General features: G+C 44.2%; 1 protein-coding gene across 3 annotated transcripts in view; it reads left to right on the top strand.

The window, feature by feature from the left end:
• Positions 1-19,619, top strand: part of sema5ba (sema domain, seven thrombospondin repeats (type 1 and type 1-like), transmembrane domain (TM) and short cytoplasmic domain, (semaphorin) 5Ba) — a 324,529-nt gene that overhangs the window by 186,188 nt on the left and 118,722 nt on the right. For all 3 annotated transcript variants that reach the window (XM_087989341.1, XM_087989339.1, XM_087989340.1), the window contains exon 9: positions 5,651-5,936. In XM_087989341.1, coding sequence (XP_087845467.1) covers positions 5,651-5,936 — 286 coding nt within the window. The remainder of the gene's footprint in view (positions 1-5,650; positions 5,937-19,619) is intronic.

The raw sequence follows: 19,619 nt of genomic DNA, 5'->3' as shown, positions 1-19,619 counted from the left end.
GCGATGCCACGATTTAAATAAAATTCGTCTTTCTTTTCAAATTCCTCCACACTCCTCACCCTTTCCTATTTCTATAGCCTCTCCCAGCCCCGCACTGGCACCTTCACCCACCCCCTCACTGAGATCTCTCTCTTCCTGTAAGGCTTGCCAGTCCCACCATCCTGCTTCATTGGGCTTTCAGCTGTCTCACGACTGCCTGCTACCCTCCATGTGTGACCTCCCCCTCCACGCATCGACATGCAGTTTCACACCCATTGCCCACTACCCATCCTGCCTGGTGATTGATATCAATTAGTGATGGGCACTGACCCCTGGTTAGGAGCAGTACCCCCACTGCCCTTCCACTGATCTCCCAATCCACCAGCATCCAGCTACGACCACCCTCTTTGGCTGCTGACCTTTAGCTCACCTTGCTAAAGAAACTGCCAACTGTTTCCTTCGCATCCCTCAGTCACCAACCTGACCCTCCATCGCTTTGATGCATTGTCTACCATTAATCATTAAACAAAGAGCAGTTAAGTTTGTTTGAATTCAGTAAATCTGAGATTAAAAGCTTGTCAAGTGGTGACCACTGTTAATTGTCGTTAAAAACCCTTCTGGTTCATGAATGTCCTTTAGGGAAGGAAATCTTATCAGGTCTGGCCTACGTGTGATTCCAGACCGACAGCAATGTGGTTGAATCTTAAATGCCCGCTGGGCAGTTAGGGATGGACAATGCTCACATCCCTTGAATAAATCAAGAGAAAACTCAATACCTTGGTTTTAATGGTTCCCAATTCTTGATCTGAGCTTTTCTTGAAGGTGCCACGGAAGATGCCAGTCTGGTTGAATGCAGCAGATGAGCTTCCTGTGACCTTCCTGCCGACCCCTGACCCCACCAGTGGCAAAGATGGTGTCAAACAGCAAGCCCATTAATGAACCAACTGAGGCTTTTGTGAGATTTTAATGGATTGTCCTTGATTAAGTGTCAGCCACTGGGATTGAGATGAGGAGAAATTTGTTCACTGAGAGAGTGAAGGATTCTTTGGAATTCTCTACTCTGGAGAGCTATGGAAGCTCAATCGTTTTGCAGATTGAAGACTGAGATGAATAGAGTTCTATTTATTAATGACATCAAAGGACATGAATGTTGTTGAGACATACCATCGGCCAAGATGTGGAACAGTGAAGCAGACTTGAAGGGGTTGAGCAGCCTCCTGCTCTTATATTTCTAAGGTTTTCATCCCATTGTCGCCAGAATTTAACCAGACTTGACAGAGACCATGTCTTTACAGGCTGACAGGAGTGGGTGTTGGGTCTGACCTTAACAAGCCCTTCTTGGGCCTGCTGGAGGGCTGTCCATAAACTTGCAAATCCCAACTCCATCCCCCCCCCCCCTCCCCCATACCCCTTATCCTCTCACACCCACGCCTGCCATTTTGGCAACTGACGAGACCCCTAATCCTCCTCCCATAATATCATCCTGCCCCAGTCCCTCAATGGCTACTGATTGGCCACAGGTCTCTGAGGCAGGACTTCCTGCTCAAAGGGCTTCTGTTGTATTGCCTCCACTCTGCTAACAGCTAATCACAGGGCAGCTGGTGTTCCCAGACTCTCTTCACTGTCTTTGATGTTTTAGCTGGTGGCTGGGATGGGAAACCTGGAACCCCATCCAATTCTACCCCTTAAAAATTAGTTATAGAGTCATGGCAATGTACAGCACAGAAACAGACCCTTCGGTCCAACATGTTCATGCCGATCAGATATAAACCAATCTAGTCCCATTTTAGAGGGCCCATACCCCTCTAAACCCTTCCTATTCATATATCCATTCAGATGCCTTTTAAATGGTGTCATTGGACCAGCCTCCACCACTTCCCCTGATGGCTCATTCCAAACTTGCACCACCCTCTGCATGAAAAAAGTTGCCTCAGGTCAGTCAGACCGTCATTCAGGCTCTTCAACCAGTTTCTGCAATCTTTTGATCTGTCCCAGAGCCCCATGTCTGTTCCTGCACAAACAGGCCTGAGCTGAAACATTGGAATGATAACACAGAGAAGGCTGGAGAAACTCAGCCTGGAGAGAGTTACTGTGTCAAATCTGATGTCGAGGGGTTGGAAATTGTTATGTTTATTCCTTTGGCAGTTGCGGAGGAGAGGCAAAGAGAACAAATGCTGCAGAGCCCCAAAAGATGGAGAAGAGATAAAGAGTTGTAGATTTTGGGTGAAAATGTGTGCTCTGTATAGTGAGCAAGATGAATAAGGCATGCGCTGTGGAGTGAGCAGAGGAAATGTGAGAAGAATGGAAAACGACCATCATGTGATTAGTTTCTGAAATTGAGGAATTTGTTAAATATGTTCAAGAAAAATTTCTTGATCCATAGGTAACTGTACCTAATAGAGAAGGAGCAAAACTTGACCTTCTCTTGGGAAATAAGGCAGGGAAAATGACAGAAGTATTAGTGGGGGAACACTAGATCATAATTCTAATAGTTTTAAAATAGTTATGGAAAGGGATAAACCTTCAATAAAAATTAAAGGTCTAAACTGGAGATCAGAGCTGAAAATGTGGCGCTGGAAAAGTGCAGCAGGTCAGGCAGCATCCAAGGAGCAGGAGAATCGACGTTTCGGGCATGAGCCCTTCTTCAGGAATGAGGAAAGCCCTTCCTGAAGAAGGGCTTATGCCTAAAACGTCGATTCTCCTGTTCCTTGGATGCTGCCTGACCTGCTGCGCTTTTCCAGCAACACATTTTCAGCTCTGATCTCCAGCATCTGCAGCCCTCACTTTCTCCTAAACTGGAGTAAAGCAAATTTTAATGGTATGAGACAAGAACTTTCAAAAGTTGATTGAGTGGACTGTTTACAGGTGCAGGCTGACAAATAGGAAGCTTTCAAAAATGTGATAATGGGAGTTTGGAGGCATTACATTCCTGTTAGAGTGAAGTCCAAGTCTGGAAAGAGTGGGGACCGATGGATGAATAAAGATATTGAGGATCTAGTCAAGAGTAAGAGAGAATCAGATATCAGATATAGACAATTGAGATCAAATGAATCTCTTGAAGAGTGTAAAGTGTGTAGAGGTGTTCTTAAGAGGGAAATCAGGAAGGCAAAGAGGGAATATGAGATAACATTGGCACATAAGGTTAAGGATAATCCAAAGTGATTCTACAAGTACATTAAGAGCAAAAGCGCAATTAAAGAGAATATAGGACCCCTTAAAGATCAACACAGTCATCTATGTGTTGAACCTCAGGAAATGAGAGAGATGCTAAATGAATATTTTGTGTCAGGTTTCACTATGGAGAAAAAAATGGAGAACTCATGGAAATAAATATTGATGTTTTGAAAACAGTTCACTTTACAGAAGAGAGAAATGCTGGACATCTTAGAAAACATAAAGGTGAATAAATCTCTGGGACCTGATCAAGTGTATCCCAGGATCTTGTAGGAAGTTAGGGAAGGAATTGTGGTGCTCCTAGGTGAAATATTTGTATAATCTATAACCACAAGTGAAATGCTAGAAGACTGGAGGGTGGCTAACATTGTATCTTTATTTAAGAAAGGCTATCAGAAGAAGCCTGGGGAACCATTGATCTGTGAGTGACATCACTGGTGGGTAAGTTGTTAGAGGTGATAGGAGAGAACTTACATACTTTTGAAGAGGCAAGGACTGATTAGGGATAGCCAGCATGGCTTTGTGTGAGGGAAATCATGTCTCACAAATGTGATTGAGTTTTTTGAGGAAGTAACCAAAAAGATTGAGGAAAGAGCGTAGACGCTATTTACGTGGACTTTACTAAAGCCTTTGATAAGGTTCCCCACGGTCGACTAATTAGTAAAGTTAGATCACTTGGAATTCAGGGAATTGGTTACAAAATTGGCTTGATGGTAGGAGACAGAGGGCGGTAGTGGAGAGTTGTTTTTTGGACTGGAGACCTATGACCAGCGATGTTCCACAGGGATTGGTATAGAGTCCTCTTTTGTTCGTCATTTACATAACCGGTTTAGATGAGAATTTTGGAGACATAGTAAACTTGCAGGTGACAGAGACACAATGAAGAAGGTTATCTAAGGTTACAAAAGGGATCTTGATCGATTGGGTCGATGGCCCAAGGACTGGCAGATGGAGTTTAATTTGGATAAATATGAGATATTGCATTTTGATAAAACAAACAAGGGCAGGGCTGATACAGTTAATGACAGGGCCCTGAGTAGTGTTGTAGAACAAGAGACCTAGAGGTTTAGATACATAGTTCTTTGAGATTTGCATCACAGGTAGACAGAGTTTTAAGAAGATGTTTGGCACGCATGCCTTCATTGCTCAGATCTTTGAGTAGAGGAGTTGGGAAGCCATGTTGAGGTTGTGGAGGATGTTGGTGAGGCCACTTTTCGAGTACTGTGTATGGGTCTGGTCACCCTGCTGTAGGAAGGATATCATTAAACTGGAGGGGGTTCAGAAAGATTTACCAGGATGTTGCCAGGAATGGAGGGTTTGAGTTATAAAGAGATGCTGGATATGCTGGGACATTTTTCACTGGAGTATAGAAGGTTGAAGGGTGACCTTATAGAGGTTTATAAAATCATGAGGGGCATAAATAAGGTGAATAGCAAAGGTCTTTTCCCCAGTGTCCTGAGTTCAAAACTAGAGGGCATATTTTTAAGGAAAGAGAAGTAATTTTAAAAAGGACATGAGGGGAAGCCTTTTACACAGAGAGTGGTTCATGTGTGGAATGATTTAGATTTAGATTTGATTTATTGTCATGTGTACCTCAGTACAGTGAAAAGCTTTGTTTACAAGCAGTACAGGCAGATCACAGTAAGCAAGGACATACAGATCACTGGCTGAGAAATCTTGGACAGAGTGAGGCATGCAGGGTAAATAGCAAAGGACGTGCTCTAGGCAGGATCAACATTAACAAGACCAGCATAATATGAAGTTAGACAGTCCATTCATCAATCTAATAACAACTGGGAAGAAGCTGCTCCTGAACCTCCTGGTGCATGCATTCAGATTTCTGTATCAGCTGCCTGATGGAAGAGATTGTAGGAGAGCAATTGTAGGTTGTAGGAGAGAATGAACTTCAAGAGGGAATGGTAGATGCGGGTGTAGTTACAACATTTAAAAGACATTTGGATAAGTACATGAATAGCACATGACTTTTGGGATGAGTTTAGTTTGGGAACATGATAAGCGTGGATGTTTTGGACTGGAGGACCTGTTTCTGTGCTGTATCACTCTGTGACTCCACAATATTGAGTCTTAGAGGTTAGAAAGTGTCTAAGCAGAAAATGAGGTTGTTCCTTGAGATTGCATTATGCATCGATGGAACATTATAGAAGAATAGAAATATTAACAGGAGAACAAGGTGACTTATTGAAATGGCAAGCATCTGGAAGGTCAGGATCATTCTGAGGTACAGAGCAATCACCCAGTCTGCGTTTGGTCTTGCTGATCTTATTGTGAGCAGCAAATCCAATTGAGTAGGTTGAAAGCAGTACAAATAAAATGTTGCTTCACCAGGAAGGTGTGATTGAAGGCTCCATTTGTAGTATTTGGGGAGGGACAGTGAAGGCCATAGGTTAGGGGTGGAGGTGTGGGGGGGTGATGGTGGGCTCCCTCCTGGGGCCTTCCCTCATTCACTAATTCCTGTCCCTTCCTCCTTTCTTTCCAGAACCAAACTTCATCTCAGCGTACGACATTGGCCTCTTCATCTACTTCTTCTTCCGTGAGAACGCTGTGGAGCATGACTGTGGGAAGACTGTCTATTCCCGCGTTGGGCGTGTCTGCAAGAGCGACATCGGGGGGCGGTTTCTGCTGGAGGACACGTGGACAACCTTCATGAAGGCCCGGCTCAACTGCTCGCGTTCGGGGGAGATCCCATTTTACTACAACGAGTTGCAGAGCACATTCTATCTTCCCGAGCAGGACCTCATCTATGGAGTCTTTACAACAAATGTGTAAGTGCTTATTGAATGTCCATCAGTCTCCCATACCTTCCTGTGCGCCAGCCAGTCAAGGTGCTGGTGTCATTTCTCGGTGAAGCTGTGACATCAGGGGCTGAGGATGTCAGTTGTCGAAAAGTGTGATGAAGAACTCATGCCTGAAATGTCGATTCTCCTGCTCCTCGGATGCTGCCTGACCTGCTGTGCTTTTCCAGTGCCACACTTTTCGACTCTGATCTCCACCATCTGCAGTCCTCACTTTCTCCTAGTTGAGGATGTCACCCAACTTCCATTTTGAAACCAAAACATTCTATCTGTTTAGATTCACATTCTTTCCAATATGAAAAAAGCAATCTAGAATTAAGAGTGTAAGGATGAGCATGAAATGGTTGATGATTGTTGTAAAAAAATTCCATCTGGTTGACTCATGTCCTTTAATGAAGGGAATGTGCTGTCTCACCCAGTCTGGCCCACAGGTTCAGAATGATTCCAGGGTCAAAGAATTCCAGCTACAAGAGAAGCTGTGATTGTTCTCCTTGGAGCGAAAAGATTGAAGGAGATTTAATTAAGCAGTGATTTAGTAAGGGAGAGAAAGAAAGCCGTATTAGTTTTTGTGTTGTTTAAGAGATGAGTATTTATTTATTTATTGTCCATCCCTAATTGCCCAGAAGGCAGTTAAGAATACACCACATTGCTGTGGGTCTGGAGTCACAAGAAGACCAGGTCAGGTAAGGGTGGCTGATTTCTTTCCCTATAGGACATTGTTACGACACTCTTAAAGGTATATTACACACTTTCAACTTCATATCAACATTAGTGAACCAGAAAGGTTTTACAACAATTGATGGTTGCTATTGGTTGACTTTTTATTCCAGACTGTTTTGAAGTCAAATTTCATCATCTGGCAGATCCCTGTCCCCTAAACATTAATTTGAGGATCTGGATTACTAGTCCAGTGATATTACTACTATGTCTTCCCCCAGTCCAATGACTAGGTGACACAGATTTAAGGTCATGGGCGACAGATTCAGGGTGGATGTGAGGAAGAACATCCTTACCAAATGAGTAACAATGAGCTGAACCTTAGTGGGGAAACAGTCAATGACATTAAAATGAAATTAGACGAAATAAATGTGTAGGATGGTGAGGATGGGGGATTGGGAATGGGATTGACTGGACTGCTCAACCACTTGGGATCAATGGGCCTTAAAACACTGTTTGACCCACTAGTGCTTCTTCTAACAGCCTTCTCAGCATGTCCTGTGACCTTCAAATATTGATCAATTTGTATGTCTGTCCACAGTCAGGATAAGAACTTGACACACTGCATTTTTTTTTTCTTTCATGGGATATGAACATCATTGGCCAAGCCGGTATTTATTGACCATTCCTAAATTCCCTTGAGCTAAGTAATATGCTCCACCATTTCAGGGGGCAGTAAAGAGTCAAGCATGTTGCTTGGCCCATGTAGGCCCTCTCATGCCAAGGTGTGACCCCAAATACTCACCATGGCCCATCATGCCACCATGCCAAGCCACAGTGGTTTAGTGGTCATGTCACTGGACTAGTACCCCAGAGGGACATGGGTTTGAATCCTATCGTGACAGATATGGCAATTTTAGTTCAATAAACATTTGGAAGAAAATGCTGGTTTAACGGCAATCATATCACTTGTCATAAAAACACATCTGGTTCAGCAAAGTCATTCATGAAAGGGAATCTACCATCCTTGTCTGGTCTACACGTGACTCCAGACCCACAGCAACACGCTGACCTGTTATCTGACCTCACAGCAATTGAGGATGGACATAAAGGCTACTTTAGCCAGCACAGCCCAAATCCCATGAATGAATTTACAGAATGCCCCTTCTTCCGGCCCAATGGCTCTTCATTCCCCCATGTCTTGACATAGCACTTTCGGGCTCATGCCCAAAACATCGATTCTCTTGATCCTTGGATGCTGCCTGACCTGCTGCTCTTTTCCAGCAACACATTTTCATAGCACTTTCATGCTCATAGCACATTTTACACTGTACAGAAGCCACAAACCCTTAATTGGCAGTTGGATGTGCAACAAAAGGGGCTTATTCATAACTCCACGCGTTAAAACCACGCGTTTAAAACCAATACTATTCACTACATGGGAATTAAAATGTCTGTCATCCAGACTTCGTACACTTTCAATACTTGAAACCACAAGACACTTGATATCACTTTGGGTTTTGTAAGCAAACATTGTGAAATCGTTCCAGATCAGACAGCCTCAGCTGTCAATCAAACAGGGACTCAGGTGTTTCAGCAGGGTCTGGGCTCTTAACCAAGCCTCATTATCCTTCTGAACAGGATAGAATATTGGGATTAGTTTTGGGTTCAGATTAACAGGTAGGGTGCATGCCAATGGGATTTTTCTGGGTTTGTGTGGCATGTTGGGAAGAGACTGGGATTGTGGGAATAGTTTGCTATAAGATTAGATTAGATTACTTACAGTGTGGAAACAGGCCCTTCGGCCCAACAAGCCCACACCGACCCTCTGAAGCGCAACCCACCCAGACCCACTCCCCTACATTTACCCCTTCACCTAACTCTACGGGCAATTTAGCATGGCCAATTCACCTAACCTGCACATTTTTGGACTGTGGGAGGAAACCGGAGCACGCAGAGGAAACCCACGCAGACACGGAGAGAACGTGCAAACTCCACACAGTCAGTCGCCTGAAGCGGGAATTGAACCCGGATCTCTGGCGCTGTGAGGCAGCAGTGCCACCGTGCCGGCTACAAGACAATAATAGAATAGTCCACTTAATCTGTGATCAATTCAGAAATTTGGGGAGACTGACATGCAATGGTTACTGTTTTAAATAGGTATCAAATTGAGCTATCAGGCTGATGGGATCCATTCTGTACTCTACATATCTATCAAGACGGAAGTTCACCTTTAAGCAAAGCCTGCCAAAAAATAAGCTCAAGTTTTTAAATCCCAGCTAATGGTAATTGTGGACAAATCGGATTTCAGAGTGAAAACTGACTTGATAGACCATAAATTGTAATTTTGCAGTTTGGATCCTGTGCTGGCCAGTGGCTGGACATATTCAGGCAAGGCTGCCAGTGTTCTTTGAACAAAATGACACAAGTTTATTATGCAGAAGGGAAAACTAAGTTATTTATTTATGGCAATTTAGAAAGATCACAACGTAAGCATCAATACCATTACCAGTCACTCAATCCCATAGAGGTATCACTACTATAATAACTTTTCAATTCATTGCTCAAATGACTCTTTTTAGCCCCTTTCCTTAGACTGCTGAAACAACTTAAGATTCCTTTTCAGTTCTGATGGTCAGAGATTTCTTTCCAGCTCTGATGGCCTGAATATGTTTTTCCAACTCTGACAAATATTAGGGTAACATGCTGGCTCAGTGCTGCCTAATAGTATCAGGGACCTGGATTTGATTCCAGCCTCGGGCGACTGTCTGTGTGGAGTTTGCACATTCTCCCCGTGTCTGCGTGGGTTTCCTCCAGATGCTCTGGTTTCCTCCCACAGTCCAAAGATGTGCAGGTCAGGTGGATTGACCATGGGAAATGCAGGATTATTGCCAAAAGGGTTGGTTCTGTGTGGGATGCCCTTGGAGGGTCAGTATGGACTTGCTGGGCTGAATCACTTGCTTCCAAACTTTAGGGATTCTAGGATTTCTACAATTTCTCAGAAATCTGGAAACTTCTACAAATCTAAAACAAAAAGTCCCCTCTTCCTCTGAACGTAAGCTGCTACTGGCATCAGCCTTTTGTTTCTCTATTTTAAAATCATTGATCTTCTATCGAGCTGATTGCATTATTAATCTTCAGTCATTTAATTTTCTTTATTCATTCACAAGATGAGGGTGTCACTGGCTAAGCCAGCATTTATGACTGATCCCTAATTACCCAAAAGGCAGTTAAGAGTCAACCACATTGGCTGTGGGTCTGGAGTCATATGTAGGCCAGACCAGGTAAGGAATACAGATTTCGTTCCCGAAAGGTCATTAGTGAACCAGATGGGTTTTGCCCAGCAATGGATTCAGGGTCATCATTAGACTTTCTTATTTCCAGATTTTACTGAGTTTAATTTACACCATCTGCTGTAGCAGGATTTGAACCTGGGTTCCCGTAACATTTCCTGGATTTACAGTCTAGCGATAAAACCACTGGCCTGTTTCCTCCCCATGCTTGCTTGAAAAAGCTTTCTTCAGTTCGCTGTTCAAAATGACTTTCTGACCTTTATTAAAAGAAACCAGTCACCTTCACCGAACCGAAAGCTAAAATCTATTTTTGCTCCACTTGCAAATCCCAGTTTCCAAACCTATAAACTGCAAAGCTTCTTCACGCACGGAGTTCTGATTAAATGGAGATTGCAGTATTGAATCCGTGAAAACAGTGAGGAAAGCCTGCATTAATATCCCAATTACACTGAGGTAAGACACTGAAGCTAAGGCTTTGTGTATGCGAACGCAAGCAGCAAGAATTCATTTACACCCTCCACCCCTACCAACCCCTTCTCCCACACTCCTTGCCTATCTTATAAACAGAAAGTCTTAGGGCACGTGTCTCCTTTATCTTTATCTTTGAGGTGAACAACCGCAAAAAGACCAAAGCACATTCTGTTTTTTTGTCAAAACAATCTGATAGAGCTCAGGCTGTGACTAATCTGTTGTGAGTGGAGATGGAGGGATTGTATTTGTCAGAAAACCAGTAATTGCTTTGGCAGTTTGCTTTAATAGCTCTAGCCTATGTCCCCAATTGTTTTTTGAGGAAGTGTCGCTGCTGTTTTCTGAATACGAGGAGAGCATAAGACAAGGCCCCACGGTCTGTGTCGCATGAATATTTTACCTCACCTGAACGTTTAGAGCAACCCATTCGGCCTAAATAGGGGGTAATTTGTGGCATAATGTACTGATTGTTCAAAGACATCACCCAGATCCTGGTAAGGTGAGAACTCGCAGTGAGATGCAAGAGGTGTGGAAGCATGATTTGTTTAATTTGTGAACTTTTCAGCAAAGTTCTTGCTTAATTTTTGATCAGTATGTGAACCTCTATGCATGCTCAATGCTGAGGACAACTCGGCATGGAGTAGGGTTATCAAGTCATGCAGCACAGAAGCAGGCCCTTCGGCCCACCATGTCTATATCAACCAGCAAACACCAAGCTACACTATGCCCATTTACCTACACTTCGCCCATAGCCTACTTTGCGTTGGCATTTTGAGCACTCACCCTGATGCTTCTTCAATGTTGCATGGGTACCTTGCCTCTCCCATCCTCTCAGGCAGTGCGTGCCATCAGTATGCAACTGTGGAGGTACTCTGATATCAGTGGTCAAGGCACCTTGCAGTGTGGGTGCCAACGAGGCAGGACTTAAGGCAACCCTTATGCTTCAAAGATAGCCAGTTGTATTTGCATCCAGGATGTTAACACAGGCTGAACAGCACTATGCTCAGATTGAGAAAAAGTGCCTGGCTATGGTCTTTGCCCAAGAGCATTTTAAACAGTATCTGTTTTCCAGGGATAAAGTGACCCTGGAGTCCATCCACAAGCCATTTCAAAGCATCTTTATAAACCGCTTCCATTTGTTCCAAAGAATCTCCAAAAAAATGTTATATCATTTGCGGGGATACCATTCGGATGTTGGATACAATCAAGGGGAACTGATGTAGATTGTTGACATGCTGTCAAGAGCAGCACTCCCTGTGGAAAACGTCAAGGGGATGCTAAAATAGAGCATGACATCTGACAGTTTCATGAGAAGCAACACTTCAACCCAGCAGAATCATTGAATCTGAAATACAAGTGCCTTGCTTGAGTTAAGGAAACCACGCAAAATGCAACTTTTTGTTAATCTTTCATGGGATACAGATGTTGCTAACTAGGGCAGAATTCATTGTCCATGCCCAGTAGCTCAGAGCCAATGACGAATCCACTAAGCTGCTGCAGTCTGGAGGAATGGGTTGGCCAAACTAGATAAGAACAGTAGTTTTCCCTCCCTAGAAACTACTAGTGAACCAAATAAGTGTTTTGCAGCAAGTGATGGTTACGTGGTCATCATTAGGTTTCGTTTTGTTTAATTGAATGAAAATCTCACCAACTGCCACGATGTGTTTGAAATCCATGTCCCCATTAGCCTGGGGCTGTAATGAATACTAGTCCAGTGATGTTACCACAACACCACACATTCCCCACAGGCATTTCGGGAACTATGAACGGGTGATCTGAAACATTAAAGACATACTTGCTGAAGAGTGTTTTGAATGTGCGGAAAAGAAGTAATAGCACATGATGGCATATTGTGTGAAAGAAATAGAGTCATGATCCCTAAGGAGGAACGAGAGGAGATGGTGAAACAAAATGGTGCAGGCCATCAAGGAATTAAGGCTTGATTGGGGATGATTTAATTTAGATAAATGCAAGGAAAAGCAAATCAAGTAGGACTTATACGATGAATGCTAAGGTCCTGGAGAATGTTGCTCAACAAAGAGACCTTGGAGTGCAGGTTCTTAGTTCCTTGAAAGTGGAGTCGCAGGTAGATAGGATAGTGAAGAAGGTGTTACGTATGCTTTTCTTTATATGTCAGAGTATTGAGTACAGGAGTTGGGAGGCCATGTTGCCACTGTACAGGATATTCGTTAGGCCGCTGTTGGAATATTGTGTGCAATTCTGGTCTCCTTCTTATCGGCAGGATATTGTGAAACTTGAAAGGATTCAGAAAAGATTTACAAGGACATTGCCAGGGTTGGAGGTTTTGAGCTATAGGGAGACGCTGAACAGGCTGGGGCTGTTTTCCCTGGAGTGTCTGAGGCTGAGGGGTGACCTTATAGAGGTTTGCAAAATCGCAAGGGGCATGGATAGGGGAAATAGACAAGGTCTTTTCCCTGGGGTGGGGGAGTCCAGAACTAGGTCCAGGTCATAGGTTTAGTGTGAGAGGGGAAAGATATTAAAGGGACCTAAGGGGTAACTTTTTCATGCAGAGGGTGGTGCGTATATGAAATGAGCTGCCAGAGGAAGTGGTGGAGGCTGGTACAACTGCAACGTTTAAGAGGTATTTGGATGAGTATATGAATAGGAAGGGTTTGGAGGGATATGGGCTGGGTGCTGGCAAATGAGACTAGATTGGGTTGGGATTTCTGGTCGGCATGGACTGAAGGGTGCTGTACATCTCTATGACTCTATGATAAGAGAAATGCTTCACTGGTCCAACATGAGCAATGAGATTAAGAGTCACATCAGCTAGTGCAGTGCTTACAAAAGTACCAAGCTAAGCCAGCTTGGGATCCTCTCCTGACACACACAATATCTCAGGCACACCATGGACAAAGATGGGAGTAGTCCTCCCCCTCACTTTGTCAGTGTCTTGATTTTGAGCTTTCCTCGGCTTTGCTCTGTGATCTTCAGCATGTTATGAAGTTACTGTGCAGCTAATGTTCTGGCCTTTTACATAGTCATAGTCTGAGAGTTAACAGCATGGAAATAGATCCGTCGGCCCAACCAGTCCCTGTTGAACATAATCCCAAACTAAACTAATCCAACCTGCCTGCTCCAGACCCATATCCCACCAAACTGTTCCTATTCATGTACTTACCGAAGTGCCTTTTTGGTTAGATTAGATTCCCTACAGTGTGGAAACAGGTCCTTCGGCCCACACCGACCCTCCAAATAGTAACCCACCCAGACCCATTTCCCTCTGACTAATGCGTCCAACACTATGGGCAATTTAGCACACCCAATTCACCCAACCTGCGCATCTTTGGACTGTGGGAGGAAACCCACGCAGACACGGGGAGAATGTGCAAACTCCACACAGGCAGTCACCCAAGGCTGGAATTGAACCTGGGACCCTGGTGCTGTGAGGCAGCAGTGCTAACCACTGAGCCACTGTACCACCTAAATGTTGTAATTGTGCCCAAATCCACCACTTCCTCAGGAAGTTCATTCCACACACACACCATCCTCTGTGTGAAAAATCTGCCCATCTCTTTTTAAAATCTCTCTCCTTTCACTTTAAAAATGTGCTCCAAGTCTTGAAATCCCTATCTGAGAGGGAAGACACCTATCTGTTATCCTCATGATCTTTAAAAACTTTGTAAGATCACCTCCCAACCTCCTACTCTCCAGTGAAAATGTCCCAGCCTATTCTGGGGGCGGCACGGTGGCACAGTGGTTAGCACTGCTGCCTCACAGCGCTAGAGACCCGGGTTCAATTCCCGACTCAGGTGACTGACTGTGTGGAGTTTGCACATTCTCCCCGTGTCTGCGTGGGTTTCCTCCTGGTGCTCCGGTTTCCTCCTACAGTCCAAAGATGTGCAGGCCAGGTGAATTGCCTGTAGTGTAGGTAAAAAGGGGTAAATGTAGGGGTATGGGTGGGTGGCGGGTTGGTGTGGACTTGTTGGGCCGAAGGGCCTGTTTCCACACTGTAAGTAATCTAATCTAATCTATTCAACCTCTTCTTATAACTCAAACCTTCCATACCCGACAACATCCTGTAAATCTCTTCGGAACCCTCTCTAGCTTAACACTTTGAGCCGTAGCTTCATCCAATTCTGCCCCTAGAAAATCAATTATAGAGTCATAGAGAAATCAAGCTGTACAACATGGACATAGACCCCTCCATCCAACTTGTCTATGCCGGTCAGACATCCTCAATTAATCTAGTCCTATTTGCCAGCATATGGTCCATATCTCTCTTAACCCTTCCAGTTCATATACCCATCCAGATGCCTTTTAAATGTTGTAATTTTATCAGCCTCCACCACTTCCTCTGGCAGCTCATTCCATACGCGCACTCTGCATGAAAATGTTCCCCTTAGATCCCTTTTCAATCTTTTCCCTCTCAAATTAAACCTATGCCCCCTAGTTCTGGACTCCCCCACCCCAGGGAAAAGACCTTGTCTATTTATCCTGTCCATGCCCCTCATGATTTTATAAACCTCTATAAGGTCACGCCTCAGCCTCCAACGCTCCAGAGAAAACAGCCCCAGCCTGTTCAGCTTCTCCCTATAGCTCAAACCTGCTATCGCTGGCAACATGCTTGTAAATCTTTTCTGCATCTTTTCAAGTTTCAGAACATCCTTCCTACAGGAGGGAGACCAGAATTGCACGCAATATTCCAAAAGTGATTAATCAATGTCCTGTACAGCCACAATATGATATCCCAGCTCCATTACTCAGTGCACTGACCAATAAAGGAAAGCATACCAAACGCCTTCTTCATTATCCTATCTACCTGCGGCTCTATTTTCAAGGAGCTATGAATCTGCACTCCAAGGTCTCTTCATTCAGCAACACTCCCCAGCACCTTACCATTAAGTGTGTAAGTCCTGCTCTGATTTGCCTTTCCAATATGCAGCACCTCACATTTATCTAAATTTAACCTCCAACTGCCTCTCCTCAGCCCATTGGCCCATCTGATCAGGGTCCTGTTGTACTCTGTGGTAACCTTCTTCGCTGTCCACTACACATCCAATTCTATGCCATCTGCAAACTTACTAACTAAAACTCCTATGTTCACATCCAAATCATTTATATAAATTGAAAAGCAGTGGACCCAGCACCGATCCTTGTGGCACTGGTCACAGGCCTCATCTGCAGTCCTCACTTTCTCCTCCAATCTGAAGAGCAATCCTCCAACACCACCCTCCATCTACTCCCTTCGAATCTCTTTGAGTTCTATATCCAAACGACTGCCTTTCGATTTCAGATTAATTCACTTACTTCAGATTTCTGTGCTATGGTGAACCTCTGGATTACTTATCCAGTGACATTATCACAACATTGCAACCTCCCCATATGCAAGTGAAAGAAAATTCACCGAGCTGATTCCTGGGACAAAAGGGTTAATCTAGTGAAGAAAGATTCAGCTGATTGAGCCAATGCTGACTGGGTTTTAGAAGAATGAGAACTGATCTTGTTGAAATGTGTAAGATTTATAAGGTTTTGATAGGGTCGATGGTAGGGGGATTGTCCCTCTCTGAGGCAATCTAAACCAAGGGGTCGAGGTGAAACTCAGCACAATCTGCAAGTACAGCACCTCATGTTCTGCTTGGGAACTCTACAGCCTTCTGGAGTCAATATCGACAGTTTTAGGGTTTGAGGCGCCTTCTCTAATGTCCTTACCTCAAGCCCCACACACCAGACCTTGTTATCACATAGTCTACTATTACACACAACCCATTGTTAGCCACTAATAGTCCCCATTGGCAGCCATTCATTCTCCTTGGCTGATTGTTACTCAATCCTTTGTTCTTCTCTCTCTTTGCACTCAATATCCACTTATTGTTTACTCCCTACCTCACCCCCCCCCCCCCCCCCCCCACTCTACCTTCTGCATAAAAAACAATTTCTTTTCCCAACTACCATCAGTTCCAAGGAAGGGTCGCTCGACCCGAAACATTAACTCTGATTTCTCTCCACAGACGCTGCCAGACCTGCTGAGCTTTTCCAGCAATTTCTGTTGATAGTTTAGACCCTGGAGAGCACTGTTTCAGCAGAAGGGCACCTGCTCCTGATCCGAAGTATTATGTTTGTGTCTTCTCAATATTTTCCAAAGTTTATTATCATATACCTCCAAATAAAAGCACCTTTTCTCAGCCTGCTATTCTAACATGGCACAAAGAATAGGCCATGTGGCCCGTCGAGCTGCACCACAATCTTAGCTGATTATTCAATTATGTTGCTGCTTTTCCCCCATATCCTTTGATCCTATGTGCTCAAGGGCTATATTCAACTCCTTCTTGAAATCATTACAATATTTTGGTTCCAACTGATTTCTATGGCAGTGAATTCCATAGGCTCACCACTCTCTGAATGAAGACATTTCTCCACATCTAATTTGTCCACAGTCCTAAATGGTTTAGCCCATTTCCCCAAACTGCAATCCCTGCTTCCATCATTAAGAACATCCTTTCTGCATTTGCCCTGTCCAGTCTGATAGAATTATATAGATTTCTATGAGATTCCCCTTCCATTGCTATAAAATGCAGTGAGTACAATCCTAATGGATTCAGTCTCTCCTCACATGTCAGGAATCAGAGAAGCCCAGGTGACTGTCTAATTAATACCTGTGAATGTGGAGGCGCTGCTGTGAGACTGGGGTGGACAAAGTCAGAAGTCACATGACGCCGAGTTTTGGTCCAAAGGTTTATTTGAAATCACAAGCTTTTGGAGCACTGTCCCTTTGTCGGGTAAAGTGACTTCATCTGTTGGACTATAACCTGGTGTTGCGTGACTTCTGACTTTGCCGAATTAATACCAGCCATCCGAATACAAGTAAACCAAAGTAATGTACAATTAACAATGTAAAGTCACTCCTAGTATATGAGGAATGGGGAAAGAACTGTGAGCTTGTCAGCATCTAATGAACAATATTTCATAACTGGCTCTACAGACATGTCTGAACAGGTTAATTTAAAAAAGCTATGTTTACAACATGTTCCAACAGGTTGATTAAGATACCTTGAGGGCTTTTGCGGTTTGGCAGCGCCCCAACCTCTGGGTCAGAAGGTCAGGGTTTAGTCCCACCTTCTCCCAGACATAACATGTCTGAACAGGTCGATGTAAAAATATCGATTCCCAGTTTCCAAATGTAAGCAGTCATGGCCCTCCCAGTGGTAGACTCTGTCTGAAAGGCATTTCTTCTCACACATAGCCTCTACTGTTTGGAAGGACAAGCACAGCAGATACATGGGGACACCACTGACTTGGAAATGCATTGCTGTTCCTTCAGTGTTGCTGGATCAACGTACAAGGACTCCCTCCCCAATGACACTTGGGGGTCTACCTACAGCACATGGACTGCAGCGGTTCAAGAAGGCAGCTCACCACCACCTTTTCAAAGAAATTGGAATGGTCAACACGTGCTGGGCTTGCCAGTGATATGTGTAATCCTGTGAAAAAAAAATAGAGGAATACTTTTTAGATGAAGAGACAAAAATCGAAGATGCTGGAAAAGCTGAGCAGGTCTGGCAGCACCTGTGAAGAGAAATCAGAGTTAAGGTTTTGGGTCGAGTGTTCCTTCCTCAGAACGGATTTCTCTTCACAGATTTTGCTAGACCTGCTGAACTTTTCTGGCAATTTCAATTTTTGTCTCTGATTTACAACATACGCAGTTCCTTCTGTTTTTATGTTTTCGATGAAACTTTATAATCATTGGTCAATGCAGTTGATCTGATATAAGAGCTACATCTTTGAAAAAGAAAGAGCTGTGCAGTTATTTGGCATCTTTCATGAGCTTTATTGGCAGTGAGGAATTGTAGATGTGTCCTGCAGTTGTTGTTGCAATGTGGGAACTGTGGGAGCTAATTTACACACAGCAAGCTCCTCCAATTACCGTGTGATAATAACAACATGATCTGTGTTAATGATGCTGGTTATAGAGTAATCACTTTTTCCAGTCACTTAGCTCAGTTGGGCTAGTTCACAATGCAGAGTTAAAAAGTGTGGCACTGGAAAAGTACAGCGGGTCAGGCAGCATCCGAGGAGCAGGAGAGCCGACGTTTTGGGCATAAGCCCTTCATCAGGAATGTGGAGGGGGAACTGGGCTGAGAGATAAATAGGTGGGGTGGGGCTTGGGGGAAAGTAGGTGGGAAGGCGATAGGTGGATGCAGGTGGGGGATAATTGTAATAGGTCGGTGGGGAGGGTGGAACAGATATGTGGGAAGGAAGATGGACAGATAGGACAGGTCAAGAGGGCAGTGCCGAGTTGGAGGGTTGGATCTGGGACGAGACGGGGATTGGGGAGATTTGGAAACTGGCAAAATCAATATTGATGCCATGTGGTTATAGGGCCCTGAGGCGGAAGATGAGGTGTTCTTCTTCCAGTTGATGGGTGGCTTTGATTTGGCGGTAGAACATAGAACATAGAACATTACAGCGCAGTACAGGCCCTTCGGCCCTCGATGTTGCACCGCCCTTTCATACTAATCTGAAGTCCATCCCACCTACACTATTCCATGTACGTCCATATGCTTGTCCAATGATGACTTAAATGCACTTAAAGTTGGCGAATCTACGACGGTTGCAGGAAAAGCATTCCATACTCTTACTACTCTCTGAGGAGGCCCAGGATTTACATCTCCTTGGGGAACTGTGAGGGGGAGTTGAAGTGGTAGGCCGCAGGTCGGTGGGGTTGTTTGGTGCGTGTGTCCCAGATGTGTTCCCTGAACTGCTCTGTGTATTGGCTAGTTCACAATGCAGAGTGATACCAACAGCATTGGTTCAATCCTGCAACAATTGAGGTTACGTGACAGTACCACCCTCTCAACCTCATCTCTCCCCTGAGGTGTGGTGACCCTCAGGTTAAACTGACCGTCAGTTATCACTCACTCTCTGAGTGAGGGGGATTGTGGTGACTTTTTAATTACTAGCAGTACACTGGGAACAATCTGCTTCTTTTTTGAAACAGGACCATTGAATTTTGTTTTACTTTAGCCCTGAAAGGGAAGGATAAACCCGTTCAATTAAGTTCTGAATGAATTGACCCAGGTGACTGATTGATATTGCTCACTCAGCATTCGATAAGCCTGGAAGGTTTCAGAATGCAGCACCAGGGATTTTCTTTCAAGAAAATATTCATCCAGTCTTCACGTCGTTTATTACTGAAGGTCTGCAGAAAATCCTTCAACTCAGACAACCAAATGAAGCAAGAGTACAGCGAAGATAATCCTGAAATGACCTCATT

This window comes from Chiloscyllium plagiosum, unplaced genomic scaffold, assembly GCF_037043375.1.
Source record: "Chiloscyllium plagiosum isolate Xiang-an unplaced genomic scaffold, Cpla_swu_hap1 HiC_scaffold_7, whole genome shotgun sequence".
Classification (NCBI taxonomy): domain Eukaryota; kingdom Metazoa; phylum Chordata; class Chondrichthyes; order Orectolobiformes; family Hemiscylliidae; genus Chiloscyllium; species Chiloscyllium plagiosum.
The sequence above is the reverse complement of the archived record's forward strand: the minus strand, read 5'-3'. Positions and strand labels throughout refer to the sequence as shown.